Raw genomic sequence first — 17,059 nt, forward strand, 5'->3', positions numbered from 1 at the left:
AAGGTACATGTGAATACAATTATTCAAGCAACCTATCGACGTCAACTTAATGTTCTTAAAAGTTATAAGCCGCCAAATAGATAACACGGACACAGTTTTATATGTGCTTAACCGTTCTTTTGGGACAATGCCGATTGCAAATGACAAAGAAATCAAGAGGTAAGGTATTGTTCTTATAACGAGACAGTACACGTTATCCATTGAAAAGAAAACTGGAATGTTGTAAACGATACAATGAATGAGCTGGGCAGGGTGCGCATGACGCCATGAGCCCGTGTGTGTGTGTGTGCCAATTTTAATATCGTCGTTCTAAACGTCAATTTTCATTCTAAATACAAACTGCCTATGTCAGGGTGTGAAACTACCACCATGGGAAAAGTTCCGAGAGACGTTAGGCCTAATGGTATGAAAATGATCTGATTTTTTTTACGATGCGACTTTGTTTCACTCCAGGACACTAACGTCACTGTACCCAAATCGGGACACTTTTTAGATAAATATCAATGTATTGATTTTTCATAAATAGATCCACTTTTCATTTCTATTACAAGTTGATATTTCGGGCGCGTGGTTCTATAAATAAAACACGAAATACCATCAGGGTTACGTAGGCCCTTGAACTGTTGTAACTGTACTGAGTACCCTGAAAGGGACACTTCGGTATTTTGGCTAATATTTGGGGATGAACGATCAATATGAGCAGAAAAGAAGACATATTTCAAATATTTTTAGAGTCAAACTTGGTTATCACTAAATTTCTTCTCCAAACTAGCATCAGTTTTGAAAATGACTTGGTCATTTTTCTTACCTTTAAATTGTCCATGTAACGATAATCAACGGTCAATAAATGCTAACATACAGTTAAAAAAAAGTATTATCAAATGAAAACTGTATACATGAAAGTACTTCTTTGTATTGAATGACAGTTTCTTTGGCCTTTTTCCTATAAGTGTCCCGTTTTGGGTACTGTCCCGTTTTGGGTACAGTGACGGTAGACTAGGGCCACCAAACAGCTAGTTCTGCAGTAAGGCTATGTGTTCAAGTCATTTCCGTAAAACGTATGTCTGTCATGAAAATGTGAAACATGTACCATAATTAAATACATTGCATAAAATGTATATGTTATGTCAACGCCGTTTAAACATTTCAAAGAATAATGAAATTAATGAAAAAAACTTACCCGTGCATCCGTTTATTCACTTTTATCGAGAAAAATGTAAGAATATTAACTGAGCACAAAGCCAACAAGGCTGGCTGAGGTCGGAAAAAAGTATGCAAAACAAGTGAGATTTTAGCTGTACACCATTCAAAACGGCTTGACTTGTGTCAATAGCTATGTTAGCTTCCTGAATTATTGTAAAATATCCAATGAAAATACATGCAATAATTCTTGAGATTTGAAGCATTTTCTTACATTTTCTCGATAAAAGTGAAAACACGGATACTTCAGGAATGCATGTACAGGTAAGTTTTTTCATGAAATAAAATATTTAATGCAATTTTGCGCCACTCAAATTCTGACTTTAAAAGTTGAAAAGGGTGTGTCTACCTTCGACCAATGAAATCATTTACCAGAATTCTGGTAAGCCTCGTTATGACTTCACAAAACGATATCATAGGGTGTGAGTAGCCCGAGTTTCCTCTGGCCAGACATCTATCTGTCAAAATGTCTAAAAGTATGGTGTCACTGTCAGGGCCAGAGGAAACTCGGCTAAGGGTTTGACCAGAATCTCCGTTCGGCATAGCTTGCGCAGACAACACGAGTCTGGCTGAACGAGACTAGGCCAGACCGGGGTTCGAACCCGGGACCCTTCGAACTCTAGACAGACGCTCTACCAATTGAACTACCCTGTCACCGACGATCGGCCCGCTCTTATTCTGCTACGTTCCCCCCTCCTTCAACGAAGTATTCGACACGAGACCCTATACCACCTCTATGGGTATATTTCGTTGGGCGCAAAATGTAACAGGAGCGGGAAAATGCACGGCCAGACCGGGGTTCGGACCCGGGACCCTCTGAACTCTAGACAGACGCTCTACCAATTGAGCTACCTGGTCGCCGACGATCGACCCGGTCTAATTCCGCTACACTTCTTTTAATAAAGTTACTATGAACTGCTTAACATTTTAAAGATGTTGTGGGCACGTTTCAGAGTGAATAACGCAAACATGTATAATAACCATAAACATGTGAAAGAGATTCAATAGGGATAGACTTCTCTATATATGTGAAAATTCTTCTGACATAGCTGAATAACGTCTATCGTATAACATATTATAAGTCACGGATGAGTGGTTGCGAAATGTTGTTTGGCATGACCTTTTTCCGCGATTGTTAAGGATATTGAAAAATAAGAGGTATTTTTACAGTGTTTTTAAAGATATGACATCAGATCACATGGTGTCAGAAGCCGGCTTAGGACCAGAAGCATTTCTTCCAAACGGTAATGTTTTCATTCCATCTGCTAAATCGTCTGATGTTAACTCAAATCCCTGTGCTAGACGGAGAGGTCGACAGCCGAGTTTTACATCCAGATCCATTGAAGAAAATAGTGTACAGAGTTACCTTGCCACAGCATCAGGAAACATAGTTTACGGGTTGTCTCCCATGGTGAGTAATGTTGTTTTTACCTAATCGTAATTCTAGTCATTTCATTGAATTGTTCTAATGATGTCCTAATTGCACGTTCGATCAAATTGACATATTAGTGTTTTATTTCTCTAACTTATGCGACGCTATTTCATGTGTTCCGTGATAGCCTGACCAATCCACCAAAGCGGATTTCCACCCCGACAACAACACTATCAGTGATCAGACACAGTTTTCACATGGAGATCCAGTGCCAGGTTATTTTGATACAGACGCCAGCTGTCACCAAAGATCCAATCTTTGTCACCATATTGGTAATGGTATTAACGAACACAGTATGGTCAGTATGAACTCTGAACCGACAGAAAATTTGGCGCAAACAAGTTCTACTCAAGCCAGCTATGAGGCAAGAATGGACCATTTCGTTCATGAGGCTGGTCAGTTTTCCACAGAGTCCGAAAGTGAGCGAGATGTGGGGTTTTCTGGCCACAGCACCAGTAGTAGTTGTCAGTTGGAAACAAGTCCCACAGATCAAGAGGTATTATTAAACCTATAGTACAATGTAAAATCTTCTATACTTAATAGAAAATTAAATCTCCTTCTCGGCAACAGTGACATCAATGGCTAAACCGCCAATACTTTACAACCAAATCAAATTCAAGAGATGCAATTTAGTAACCGGATCTTGCCTGGCATTAAAATACCATTATCCCACATAACTGAAGCTGTCCTCATATAAAACCAGAAATCTATTCTTAAAAAGATTATTCTTAAAAAAAAATGCCTACCCGATAGCTATCTTAGTCCAGTTTTGTTTTTCGTTGGTATTAACCACGTGGTACAAATGTATGTGACTGATAAGTATGGAGCACATAACTTTTTTACAATCATTGTCTGTTGACAAGCAGGTCGGTAGTGCTTGGAACAATTTTCCTATCGATTGGTCAGACGCAGAAGCAGATATTTGTCTGCATGGAAACAACAAAATTGATGATCTCATATATCATTTTGGTGAGTAACTATTTAGACATGTAAATATTCAGCAGATAAGATTAGCATTCAAACATGAAGGGAAAAAACATTATTTAACAAGAGTTATTTAACAAGAGCATCATACTATAAATGCGAAAGCAGTATAAACTGTCTTTAACAATATGTTGCAGATAAGTTTTTCCGTGGACAGATAGACAATAAACTTAGCGAGATGGGCGATTTTATACACTCTTTGATGACGGAGCAGCAGACCCACGTGAGATATATTGTCAACACGGCGGTCACAAACAGTCAGGTAACGTCACCTCAATATTGTTATATTCTAGATGACTAGTATTATACCATTTCTCTGCAAAATGACAATTGTTTTGCTGATTTCATGTTAATAATAGAATATAGGCATCCTTACATTTTAGTACAAGGTATTATCATTAAAAGTTTCTATCTAGAGTTGGTAAATAGTCGTGCATTGATTATAGGATTGTGAGAAATTCCAGATATTGTTGCAAAAAAAATCTGATATTTTACACGGTGCTCTATTTATAACGTTTTCGTTCAGAAAGAAAACCCCTTCCTTGATAATATTGTCGAAACAGAATTAAAAGTTAGATAGACAACATAATCGTGCGCTGCTGAAGGTGTGTCATCCATGATTCTTCAACATGGCAGAGACACTTTTGTACCTGTCACCCAATGCTTAACTTACAGCTCTCGGTTGAACCGTTTTCAGTTTCTTGATTTTGGCTTCAATGCACACTCAACAGATTCTTATTCAACAACAAATCGCACCGATGTCATCCTTGAAATTTCTGGGTTTTGTTGTTTGGAGTTACTCCCGCTGTCATGTACGAATTACCGTCTCCTATTTTCCCCGGCGTGCTGCTGCTAAACGTATAACTGCTGGTTCATCAGAACCCATGGACCTATCCTTCTTTTCAAGTTCCTCCGTCTCCAGGATAAATCGCGCTTCCATGAAAAAAAATTAACACATATTGTGATTGGTGGCCGGTTTCAAACGATCCTTAAGAGGTTTTTGTGTGAAGTAAGTAGGTCGTGAACATATCCCAATGGGATACTTAGTCAGTAGCCCTCCATGTTGCAGATGCCATCTTATGTCGGATCCAACTGTTTTCCCAGAGGAGCCAGATTCTCTCCTTTCAAAGACAGAAGTTTCCGTCGAAAAATCTCTTGTTCTAAAAAGAAGTTATGCAGTAAAAAGAGAACATATTTTGAATCATTTCAGACTTGGGTATCTGTTGAAAAGGACACAACACTTGGATCTCCTGTCCGAAAAATGACCCGCCTCTCCAGCGGTGAAACAGGACCGGATAGTCTAGCGGTTACATCACCTATCACAGACCACGTAGATTTGTCTGATGGTCAGTATGTAAACCATTACATTTATAAATATTTCCAAATCGTGAAGTGGGTTTCAAGCTTACACACTTGAAAATTGACCAATATTGTGAAGAGGTAGGTTTCTAGTTCTTCACCTTGTGTGTGCTAGAGCTATTATAGCTATATGTTTATAGGTTTATGCACGTAATATGTACTATAACATGTATCAATGTTATCTGTATGGGTTTATTACCTCTTATCTGAAAGATAATTTCCGAAAGAAAATGCCGTGTCCTCGATTGCACGAGAAAAACATGGAAAGCAACACGTCAGTTGATATTCAGTCAGTGGGAGTTATCGCCCTTAACACCTACATGTGCGTTATACCTTGGGTCATCAGATTTTGTTTTATTGTATGACATAGAAGTGTCGTGGTAGGCGACATTTATTGTATCAGGACAAGACAATGTGTTGCGGTAACAAATATAAACTACTTGGCAATATATATATAATCCACATTTTTAGCGCAAAGTTACACAGACAAGTAACAGTGCAGTTGTGTAGGAATCAGTATGTATTGGAGTGGTCCGTTTTTCGTGTTAAACAGACTTGTTAAGAGACAACTATATAAATAACAATGTATGTAGCATTCCTGTTCCAGATGCGATGACACCACAGTTTCTGGACAAATCGGCACAAGTGTAAGTTTCCATTAGGCTGAGTTTCTATGCATTTCATTAAGTTTCGTTCTGTTAACTGTCCATTGCATCTCTGTTGAATTATTCATATCTCGGCGAGAACCTATGTGACTGTCAAATATCAGATGTTACTGGAAGATTCAAGCCCACCAGGGAGTACATATCAATCAGACTTACAGTTTAAGTTAATACCAAAGTTCATTCCAAGAAAGTTCGATCGCAAATAATGGATTATATAGCACTTTTGTCATTTGACAGTATAGTAGGCAAGTGTTGAGCATCAAACGAAAATGGCTAGGTTTTGACTTTTACCTATTTATACACCTCAAAGACCAATGGGTTACGTAGATATAATAATGTTCCTGACAGTGAGCTAAAATTTCACAGATTAATACAAAAGCCATGCAGGCCCATGCCTGTTCATTACAATTAAGAAATGTTCCTCGTCGGAAGATGAAGGTCACACACACAAATGTGGTTAGACATGCTCCCCGGCGGAATCGAATCTTCCCTAAGCACCCAGTGGTCAAAGTGTTTGAGCAACGTTTCTTTAGCCCAATCGGTAGAGCGCTGAACTGGCAATCCCGTGGTCTTTGTTTCGAATCCTTGGTAGCATGACTAACAAATAATAACTAAATAAAAAGATTTTCAGGATTACTTCAGAAGATTCTATATGTGGCATTGACATTTGTAACCCAACTGCCCGAAGGTCAACTAAGTATATGCCCTGACGAGTCTGTCATCCGTCGTCAGCATTTTTCTGTAAGCGACTTCTACTGAAAAACCCAGCGGTGAAGGTCATGATTTGTGGTCAGTAGCATGCTAAGGTGATGGGCTATCAATGTTGTTCATATGAATGACCTTGACACACTTTCAAAGTCAAAGGAGTCAAGTGTGTCAAAATATTTTTCTGCATAGCCAAGATGTCTATGGTCATGATAGTTTGCTGGTTGTATGCTGAGATTAAGGGCTATGGAAATTTTTTAAACTGAATGACGTTTTAAAATAAGGTTGTTTTCAAAGTAGCATATGTCAAATATATCCGTGCGGGGGCGGTGACATTTCGCCAGTAGCATGGTGGTACAACATGCTGTCAAGTTTCAAATGCCCTTGGCCTATTTTCTTGGTTAGGTAAATTAAATGTGTTGAACAAACTTTACGGTTTTCACATATGTCCTCAATGCATAGAAAGAAATATTTGGCATATTGCATGATGGGATAACACTCAACGCTGCTTGCTGTCAAGTTTGTTTATTATAACGTCATGAGATGTGTTTGCCAACAGCATTGAATAACATTTGTGCGATACGTATACACTGGACCTCTTGTCAACTGCCTTTCTTCGTTTTTTGCGTTACATGTATATATAAATATTATCGTTAAATAGCAATGCTTCCTTTGGTTAAACCATTGCGTGCATTTTAGCGACGTTAATGTAATGTCGATTACGGCAAGTGACCAAAGGTAATATTGTATTAGATCCAGAACATAACATGCCTTTTCCCATATCACAACCTGTATATGAGCTCAAGACCACAATATCCGCGCGATAGCCACTCGGGCTTGTACCGATATGATATGTTAAAAAGTCAGGTTATGTCATATTGTGACACCAGCATGTATTTGCTGTTCTGAAGCAGTATCATGCGATAAAGGAGGTTCATGAGGTTTGCAAAATGGACCTGTGATACAGAGTAAAACGAGGACTGATAGAGCCATTAAATGGTAAAGCAACTAAATGGCACAACTTAGCAACCATAACTTATAGTACCCAATGCTAGTGACTGGGCACTACCATTTGTATCAACCAAAGCGCATGATAAAACTCACAATTTCTCTCATATAAGGCCGTTTCATTCTGACATGAAGCTAACTGTCGTTACACGATTCTCTATTTTTTTTCTTTTCTCGTCGTTAGAGATGATGAGAGAACCAGACTACTACTTAAGATCCTAGCTACGTCCTGTGCTGTAGGAGGGGTGTTACTTCGTCCAGAGTTCCACGCGTGAGGAAGTCCTGTTTGGTGAATTACTATAGTCGTGATGAAGGCTTGACCACTTTTCTTGCTGTAGGAAATGTGTTTGACACATGAGTACATGCCATGTTTTTACAATACAACAGGACTTCAGTCCTACGACCAGTACTGATGACAAGGAAATATAATTGAAGATGTCACATGCATGTTCCGTGAATATTATGGTTTGAAATCAAAAGTGTTTATATTTTGACCGTAGGGCCATGCGAGCTTATGCCGTGGAGCGGCGTCCGTCGTCCGTCGTCCGTCGTCCGTCGTCCGTCCGGCGTCAACTTTTCCATTTAAACGCTGATTAACCAGAAGGCCCAGAAGCGTGGTATTTGGCTGACAGGTTCCTAGGATGAAGCCTGACAAAGTTTGCGAAAAGAAATGACCTTGACCAATATTCAAGGTCATAGGGGTCAAATTTGTTAAAACTTTTAAACGACTTCTCTTGATTAATTGAAAGGCCCGGAATAATGATCTTTGGCTGAAAGGGAAATGAGATGAAGCCCGACAAAGTTTGCAAGAAGAAATGACCTTGACCTGTATTCAAGGTCATAGGGTCAAATTTGTTAAACCTTTAAACGACTTCTTCTGATTAACCAAAAGGCCCAGAAGCGTGATATTTGGCTGATAGGTTCTTCTTATACAGGATGAAGCCCGACAAATTTTGATAAAAGAAATGCCCTTGACCTATAGTCAAGGTTGCAGGGGTCAAATTTGTTTAAAATCTTTAAACCACTTCTGAATAACCATGAGGCCCATGATGTTTTAAAATATTTAACCAGTAGCATGATTGGATGAAGGGTTATCAAGCTTTTTCATTTGAATGACCTTGATCCACTTTCAAGGTCACATTTGGTCAAATATGTATAAACATAAAAAATGATCTTATTTCAATAAACAAAGGGATAAGGTGGTGATATTTTTCAAGTTGCATCCTGAGATGAAGGGCTATAAAATGTGTTCAACTTAATTACCTTGTTCGACTTTCAAGGTCACAGGGGTTATATGTTTTGGAATCTTTTAACAGGTTCTGTTGAATGAATTTTAATCATGAATCTCAGATCACTTTTAAGGTTACAAGTGTGTGATTAATACCAGGTGAGCGATACAGGCCCATCGGGCCTCTTGTTAACTACGTGCAATATTGTTGTCACTGTTAAATGTATAGAAAAACCTCGCTATACTGCCATCTTTGGCCAGCGAATATTGGCGTTAAAAGTGTTTATTATATATCGAGGGAGACGTACACAGGAGGCGCTAATAAAAGGAACTGGAGAACTTGAGATATTTCGGTGGTGATCGAGGTGACATGGAATGAGGGACATTATATCGAGGTTTTTACTCTGCTACCTATACCATGTCAAACTTTGAGTTAGTTAGAGTGCTGTCCCCTCTATCATGTAGCGTTATCCTGTGTCAAAATTAAAGTTCAACGTAGTTCGTGTTTACTGGAGTCTTAGTGTAGTAAATATAGAGATAGTGTGTCCCAGCCGTTCCTCGGTATGGTGTTAATGAGTATGTACTTGTTCAATTATACTATGCTTCGTTGGTGGGCATGCACTCAGCAGTACATTTGTAAATAAATAAATATCAAGAGACTAGGGCCCACTTGTATAAAACATCTCAAAGTTAAGGAAAATCTCAAGCAATGTATTGTCTATGGGAAATCTTAGACTTGAGGAAATTTCAAGAGTTGAGATGTTTTATACAAGTGGGCCCTAGGACTGCAAAATGTTGTTTGTCAATATATGTCAAAAGACAAAATCAATTGGTATACATTTCAAGTCAAGATTGAACACCGAGATACTTGTATCGGGGTACAATCCAGTACAATTTTAAAGGATGGCGACACTGAATACACCTACATATATTTGAATTTGTTTACATTGAAAAAAATGTTTTTAATAATCCCTTAAATTTCAAACTAGCTTTGCCAAATTCTAGTTTAATTGTTCAATGTTTATCAGTTCGATTCACGAGTTATACTCGGGCTACAGCGTGTGCAGTAATGAAATAATTCGCGTTGTCAGCTGAACATGGTGTAATGTCATTCTAATGTCTCATTGACAAAAGTGTTAACTATTTTGTTTGTTTGTTATTTTCGAAATTTTTAACTCTAGTTTTGGAAATACATCTGGATGCGGTTACTCAACTAGTACAGAAGAAAATCGCTATTCGCCTATCGGTCCAGTAGCACTTATGTCCGGGCTGTGACCCTCCGTATCAATGGGCTGGAAATCATGACGGGGAGTCACACAAGTGCACCAAACCCAAATGTAATTAGCTTCATTTTGTAGACTAGTGATAAAAGTGGCACTTCTATCTGTGTTAGCTCGCCTACACAGCTGTCGGTCCCACAGGCAGTGGGTTCAGTAATTAGCTCAGGTAGCGATAGGCCTGAAAACAATTAATCAATTAATGTGATTTACGTACCTTGTCGCGGACATCGTATTTAACAAAGTAACAGACATTTTTTGTTCTGATTTATATTATACATAAAATTTTGATTCTGTTAGCCATGCTAAGCTACCCCCCCCCCCCCCCCCCCCCCTAAGTTTTATGAGCGGTAAACATGACGCATATATTGATCCACAGTCCCTGTGATTGGAAGTACTAGTTCGTTTATAATAAGTAAGCTACACCGACCAATTAATTAAGTGTCTGCATTGGAAGACGGCTGGATTATTGGGACACTTTTGTATAAAAAAATAATCTCCTAACACACTGGCTGGTAACAGGATTTGTGATGATGTAGTTAACGAATCGGCTATATTTTATTACTGTATGCCTACATTGTACGTCCACATTCAATAGTGCATTTTAGTGTATGTAAGCAGATTGAGACAACTGGCATGTTTGGAATTTGATTAAAGATGTATGTTTTGAATTTGGTTTAAATATGTTTTCCGAATCATAAAAACAAATTCTTCAATAAAACAAATCATGAGTTGAAACAAACAAGAGGTATTGTTACGTGTATAGGTAAACACCAGAAAACATACCTGATCACCTATGCATTTAATTTACGTTACCTAGCTAAAGTTATGCGAAAGGTCAACGGGTTCTAAGGAAACACTCCCGTCTTTAAATTTCCGCCGGTATATTTGAGTACATTCGTTTCCCCTTCTTACACATTTGTTTAAACGTTATAAACATTACATGTCAATGTATCTGCTCAATGTCAAATTCCATTACTTCGTTATCAGTGCATGGGAGTGGAGTAACAGGTACAAATTAAAGTAGGTGTCAATACCAAGTCACTTCACAAGACCAAGATGCACTCCAAATCGCTTATATAATTCAACAAATTATCAAAATGTAAAAGAACTTAACAACCGACGTTCCTTGATCTGACATGTCCATTTGAAAATTAGGTACATCTTATAAGACGTTACTTAATCTGTATACGAGTCTATTTATACCAAGTTAGAGAAAAACAACAGTTTACTCCGGTTACACGTGGTGTGGGGGCGTGGCCCCTCCCACATGTACACCGAGTTCTTTCTCGGGACAAACGAAAAACATATCAAGGTCGCTGCCCACACAAAACTATCTGATTGTGTAGAATTAATCTCCGAACTTTTATAGTAGCTGAGTTAAACACTTCTGGTCGGTGAACCTGATACTAACGGGTTTTGACACTTGACGTAGCTATAGACTCTGGGTTCATCGAGTACATCGTACGCGCAAGTTACAAACTCCCCTACATGTATAAACTCACTGGTGGCCAAAGTACAAAAATAGCGTGGGGTTATACTTACAGTTATCTCTAAGTCTATGTCGTCAGTTACGTTATTGACCTCGAAAAACCACAGCGATATCTGGCAGTTGAAATACACGTGACCGCGGTATGTTTACAAATTCTGAAACTCCCAGAAAACAGATCGTCAAGCCTCACGAGTAATATGTAAATCATACAAAATCTTCCATTGAGGAAAAAAACTTAAAAACGTGAATTAATCACCAATCGACGGTAATATTCCACAAAGTAGAGTGCATTTCTTCGTCCAACACTGCAGCCTGTTTGTTTACATCGCGTGACCTTCATTCCACTGGGATAGTCCTGTGACGTCACCACGTGTTTTCTATGCCAGGTCGTGTGTAATTCCTTTAGTACGCAGTGACTTTTTTTTGTAAACAGCTGATTCACTACAGAATATATTAACACAGATCTCCTTGACATTGCCCGTTGTACAGATATGATATGTGGTAAATCAGGACCTACGAGAAACGTTTTGCTAGCTTGTGAACATTTTTCTTGTTTTCTTGTTAGATAAGTAATTGTAACGTACATGTAATTCTTGTAGATTTTAATATCTGTTATTTTTGGAGTATTTTACAGAACACATGTTTGTGACCGTGTTATGTGTGTATGTAAACTTACGTAGTCCAGCATCATCGGTACTCCGGGGGTTAAGCCCACTCTAATTCGCTTTGGAGTATCGAGAATGCATGGTAGTCCGGACATCTTGGTTGTGTAGGGTGGAACATTTGTGTGCGGACATTGCATTGTCACTTTTCAGCGTGTGTGAAATGTACACTGTAACCTCAATAGTCGGGCACTATCGTTTTAATTCATGACATTTTCATAAGTATCATATAAAACTTAGAATATAATACTGCATATCCTTGGTTTCAAAATAATCGCCTTTTTTTTTACTATGATTTTTTTTAACCTGCAGATAAACTTCATAATCTCATAATTTTTATGAGAAAAAGACTGGTATAACGGTGAGACATTGTTGTAGTTAGTAAAGGCACGCCCTCGATCCCGATGACATGTACTATTGTCATAGGAAGTTGCTCGGATTAAGTGAACCCGGATGTTTTTGTTGTGGCGCGATAACACATTTAGTATTACATATGTTCCGAAACGTCATTCGATTCATAAGTTAACTTTACCAAAATTACATTAAAACGTTTCTAGCAATTGTAAACAGTTTTGTTCGGTGTGTCCTTGTTGCTGAAATATCAGCATCTTCTCCACAGACCATTTACGATTCTTGAAGCGTAATCTTGTAAACTTTTCCCCAGCCATTGGAAATGTTCTGTTTGTGTTGACATACTACATCGTTTTGTTTGTAAGAGTTTAATTTCATTACTTCAGCTGAATGCGTACTGGTTCAATTTGAAAATGTTTTTCACCATCACATATCATTGAACACATCGTTAAAGTATCCATTTCATGGTCAGGACTTTGTCCAGTTCCCAAATCGATTTCCACAATCGTCGTGAGGGTAATTTTCATTTTTTTTTTTATCAAAATACAAAAGAAACATATATCAGGAACGACCAGTGCCCAACAAACTAAAATGTCGCCCATGGTAATGTATATGGTACATTCACTTTATCAAGGGAGACAAAAAGAAGAAAAGATATCGTGTCGATAATAATTCGTTTGTATTACTTACATTACGTTACCTTCTTGAACCCCTACAATAATAAAATTGCAGATACAAAAATAAATAAAGTATACACAATATGAACTCGGCAAATGTGTTCTAGACTCCAGGGTAGCGACGCCTTAGTATGTAGTATATATACATTATTAAAGTGTAATGTTCCTGCTTCTGCTCGACTCATTAGAGCAGAGCAATAGAACGTTATATAGCGGATCTATAGCCTATCCTTGCTTTCCGGATAGTGGAGGAGGGACATCGGGTATTATATGTCTAATCCAGCGACCTTTACTGTACACTTATGTCAAATCACACGATGTTTTCTAAGCGATGTAAACCAGACGAGGCTGAAAGGTCAACGACCGGTAACAAAAGGTTATGAAAAAACGTGAAAGGGAAAGGCCACACGCTGATCGTGCCTCACTTGTCGCTCCGAGATCGCAGTCACGTCTTAGCAATTAGTTTCTATTGCGGCGTAATGATGCCCCTATCCCTTTTTGACCGTGTATAATCAGTGTTCCACAATGTCCGGTTCAGAAAGAGAGCCAGGTATCGACCTGGAGGTAATGTCTCTTCTGTGTCACATCAGCCTAGCCAATGACGACAACTTACAGGCTTTGTCACTGTAAAGTATAGTTCAGATATACAAGTATTGATCTCCTACCGTTGGTGCGTTGTCATCGAGATGAAATGAAGCGGAATGAGATTTGTCCATGGTCAAGGAGGCGACATTCTAATGGACTGACAAGTCGTTAAATCTGTTTCATTCATATCAAGTTATTTTTTATATACATATCCTATATTGCCATTTTGGACTATAAATTAATAAAACCTGATTGGTTGCAGCTGCATACATATTCAAATCATAAACCATATCGCTTTGTAAAACCATTCATGAAGACACATGAATATTCCACGGAGCTAATGGCATTCTCCGCCAAGTCATTCCTTTTCTAATGTAAATACCGTTTGACCCTGTACGGCGTTCTGATGAAGCCCACCAAAAAGACGGCGGATAGGAACGAGAAAAGCCACAAATTAACGGTGAAAGCGCAACCGGTTGATTTGCTGCTCATTGCCATGTTCCAGTCGTTTCAAGCGCCTAGAGTAGAAGTGAGCAGACCGGAGTAAGCGATAGAACATCGACTTGTAACATCGACCCTGATTTGCTGCTCATTGCCATGTTCCAGTCGTTTCAAGCGCCTAGAGTAAAAGTGAGCAGACCGGAGTAAGCGATAGAACATCGACTTGTAACATCGACCCTGTCTATAAATTACGTAAAGGACTACAAAAATGACTCGTTTGTAAATGCGCAGGCAGTCGATCGAACCTTATCATACAAGTATATTTGAATTTCGTTCGGAGAAGAATGTGTGTTATATTGAGTAGTAAGAATCAAACGTAGATTTTACCAGTAACAGGGACGGTTACAAATGTCCCCCAAACTGTCCATGCAGCCGCAAAAGAAAGCCCCAAACTGAACTAATCATTTATCGGTCAACTATTGAGACCTCAGCATCTTGAATACCTAAACATTTAATCGTCGATCATTCGATGTTACGTATAGCTTCTATGTACAATGAAGTCGAAAGAACTCGAGTTAAAACTGCAGTCGTTTCAGCCAATCAGAGGTCACTTCGGGCATTTTGCAAAAAAATGAAGATTTCGTTTTTTCATGCTTAAGGAGCAGAACATACACAACCTTTTCCGGATAGAATAAATGTGATAATCTGGATACGTCTCAGAGGCCAATGAAAAAAGCTTTCTAATTGTACCTCTACACATATAATTAACTAAAATGCTTTACATACAGAATGTTTAACAATTAGTCAGATCAAAAGTACATTATTTAACATATGGTAAGCATCTTCGCATTTAGTGGCAATGCTGATCATCACTTTGTATGAAATGTACATGACGATAGGCCAATTACAGAAAATTCCTGTTGTTCGTAAAAGTAAAGAAACTTAATTTAACGGATCAAAATCAGAAGTCTGGATTGAAAAACCAAATTAAAACGAATGTATGTTTATGTCTACCTGAACTCGACTAGCGATACACCTGATACACTATGTCACGATATTCTTGGATACATAGCTGGAATTCTGACTCTTACCTCAGTGATGTCTTCAAGGCTGATAGGGGATAACATGTGTCCTCAAATCTGTGATCTGTAACATACAGGTAACCTATGGGGAAATAGACTACTNTTGCTCAATTCTGAGTATTTTACTCCTTTTCTAATCACCAGTGTGGTGTGATATCTGCTGTGCAGAATTCAAAATCACTGAAGACAGATAGTTATTGTTTCAAAGATATCATAGACGTCCAGACTAGATGTTAATACAAAACGTTTCAAGGTTTTACATCTATGGTGGAAACTGCCATGTTTCGGATTTCTCAGTAGCATGCCTTTGCAGTGGCATTAAATACATTCCTGGTGTCATAGAACTGTCCATTGGAATATCAGCAACCATTGCAAGGACCTAGCACCGTTCTCTTAGGACCCCCAAACTGAGCGTGCTATCGTCAGATGTGGTTAGTCCTATTGTTGCCTGTTAGTCAAATATAAATGGATCCTACACAGGACATCACGTATTACTCTATATAAATACCGTCTAAACAGAATGTCGTGGAGCATAAAGTCAAAGGCGGTCCACAAGTTCAGAAGGACAAGCATTCCGAGATGTACAGCGATGAAGATGTTGTACGCGTAGGAGGATCCTTCTGGTAAACAGCTTGTTTGAATTGTATAATGAACCAAAAGTTGGAGAGGAGAAATAGAATTCCCTTAATTGTATTGAACGTAAATACATGTATAAGGAATGAAATGAGTATTATCAATATTTATGATTGGTCAAACCAAAGGTGCTTAAAAATACCTTTCCCAAGTTGTGCGTATTTTGAAATATGTAGTTTTTGTAAGCAATTTGATTGAATGATGATGGAAAAGGAACTTTAATCCTTAAATGAAGGATGTTCTTTGTGAAGATACATATTAGTTGTGGTGATATATAAATCATATTGTTTGTGGTGATATATAAATCATATTCTTTGTGGTGATATATAAATCATACTGTTTTTGGTGGTGTATAAATCATACTGATTGTGGTGATATATAAATCATATTCTTTGTGTTGATATATAAATCATATTCGTTTGTGGTGATATATAAATCATATTCTTAGTGGTGGTGTATAAATCATATTCTTCGTGGTGATATATAAATCATATTCTTTGTGGTGATATATAAATCATATTCTTTGTGGTGATATATAATTATGTTATTGTTGGTTATATATAAAGCATACTTTTTCTGTTGATATATAGATATGTCCTTCGTGATAATATGGTGTTTTTTTGTAGACCGGTGATGGATTTTGTGTTGAAATCCAAAGCATGTTCTTTTTGTTGATCAATGATGAAGATTATTTGTATGAAATATAGAGTATGTTCTTTGTGGTGAAATATAAAATATATTCTTTTTTGGAATATAAAGCATGTTCTTTGTGATGAAATATAATGCAAGATCTCAAATGGTAACATAAAGCATGTTCTAAGTAAGCAATATATCCTTTGCCTGAAATATAGAGAATATTCTTTGTGATGAACTATAAAGCATGCTCGGTGTATGTAATATAAAGCATGTTCGGTGTATGCAATATAAAGCATGTTCGGTGTATTAATATAAAGCATGTTCTTGGTATGTAATATAAAGCATGTTTTTTGTATGTAATATAAAGCATGTTCTTTGTATGTAATATAAAGCATGCTCGGTGTATGTAATATAAAGCATGATCGGTGTATGTAATATAAAGCATGTTCTTTGTATGTAATATAAAGCATGTTCGGTGTATGCAATATAAAGCATGCTCGGTGTATGTAATATAAAGTATGTTCTTTGTTATAATATAAAGCATGTTCTTTGTATGTAATATAAAGCATGTTCTTTGTATGTAATATAAAGCATGCTCGGTGTATGTAATATAAAGCATTTTCTATGTTATAATATAAAGCA

The 17,059-nt window shown here is 37.8% G+C and overlaps 2 protein-coding genes across 8 annotated transcripts in view; one reads left to right on the top strand and one right to left on the bottom strand.

Moving 5' to 3' along the window:
• Positions 1-11,728, bottom strand: part of LOC110465699 (testis-expressed protein 11-like) — a 36,312-nt gene extending 24,584 nt beyond the window's left edge. Inside the window, exons 1-2 of one of the 4 annotated variants that reach the window (XM_021521693.1) lie at positions 11,404-11,727; positions 9,796-10,039 (exon numbers count right to left, since the gene is read on the bottom strand). The gene's annotated coding sequence lies outside the window, so the exon portion shown is untranslated. Of the gene's footprint in view, positions 1-9,795; positions 10,040-11,403 lie in introns of all 4 variants that reach the window. The other 3 variants (XM_021521695.1, XM_021521694.1, XM_021521696.1) reach the window with 3 other exon arrangements.
• LOC110465700 lies at positions 27-7,904 on the top strand. Of its 4 annotated transcripts, none has more exons than XM_021521697.1 (8): positions 27-159; positions 2,371-2,611; positions 2,760-3,128; positions 3,496-3,601; positions 3,754-3,878; positions 4,827-4,962; positions 5,583-5,622; positions 7,538-7,904. In XM_021521697.1, exons 1-8 carry the CDS (start codon positions 50-52, stop codon positions 7,626-7,628), a joined length of 1,218 nt encoding a protein of 405 aa, XP_021377372.1. In that variant the 5' UTR covers positions 27-49; the 3' UTR covers positions 7,629-7,904. The 4 variants fall into 4 exon arrangements, with proteins under 4 accessions (XP_021377372.1, XP_021377373.1, XP_021377375.1 ...); XM_021521698.1 differs by having other exon boundaries at positions 3,499-3,601; XM_021521700.1 differs by having other exon boundaries at positions 5,569-5,622; positions 7,538-7,561.
• Positions 11,729-17,059: the final 5,331 nt, after the last annotated feature.

This window comes from Mizuhopecten yessoensis, unplaced genomic scaffold (genome assembly GCF_002113885.1).
Source record: "Mizuhopecten yessoensis strain PY_sf001 unplaced genomic scaffold, ASM211388v2 scaffold11099, whole genome shotgun sequence".
NCBI classification, from domain to species: domain Eukaryota; kingdom Metazoa; phylum Mollusca; class Bivalvia; order Pectinida; family Pectinidae; genus Mizuhopecten; species Mizuhopecten yessoensis.

Bases quoted from the DNA above. Each gene is read 5' to 3' on its own strand.
- LOC110465700 (XM_021521697.1), top strand. From the start codon at position 50: ATGTTCTTAAAAGTTATAAGCCGCCAAATAGATAACACGGACACAGTT. The intron at 160-2,370 runs GTAAGGTATTGT...GTATTTTTACAG, and splicing joins AATGACAAAGAAATCAAGAG to TGTTTTTAAAGATATGACAT. The intron at 5,623-7,537 runs GTAAGTTTCCAT...TCTCGTCGTTAG, and splicing joins CTGGACAAATCGGCACAAGT to AGATGATGAGAGAACCAGAC.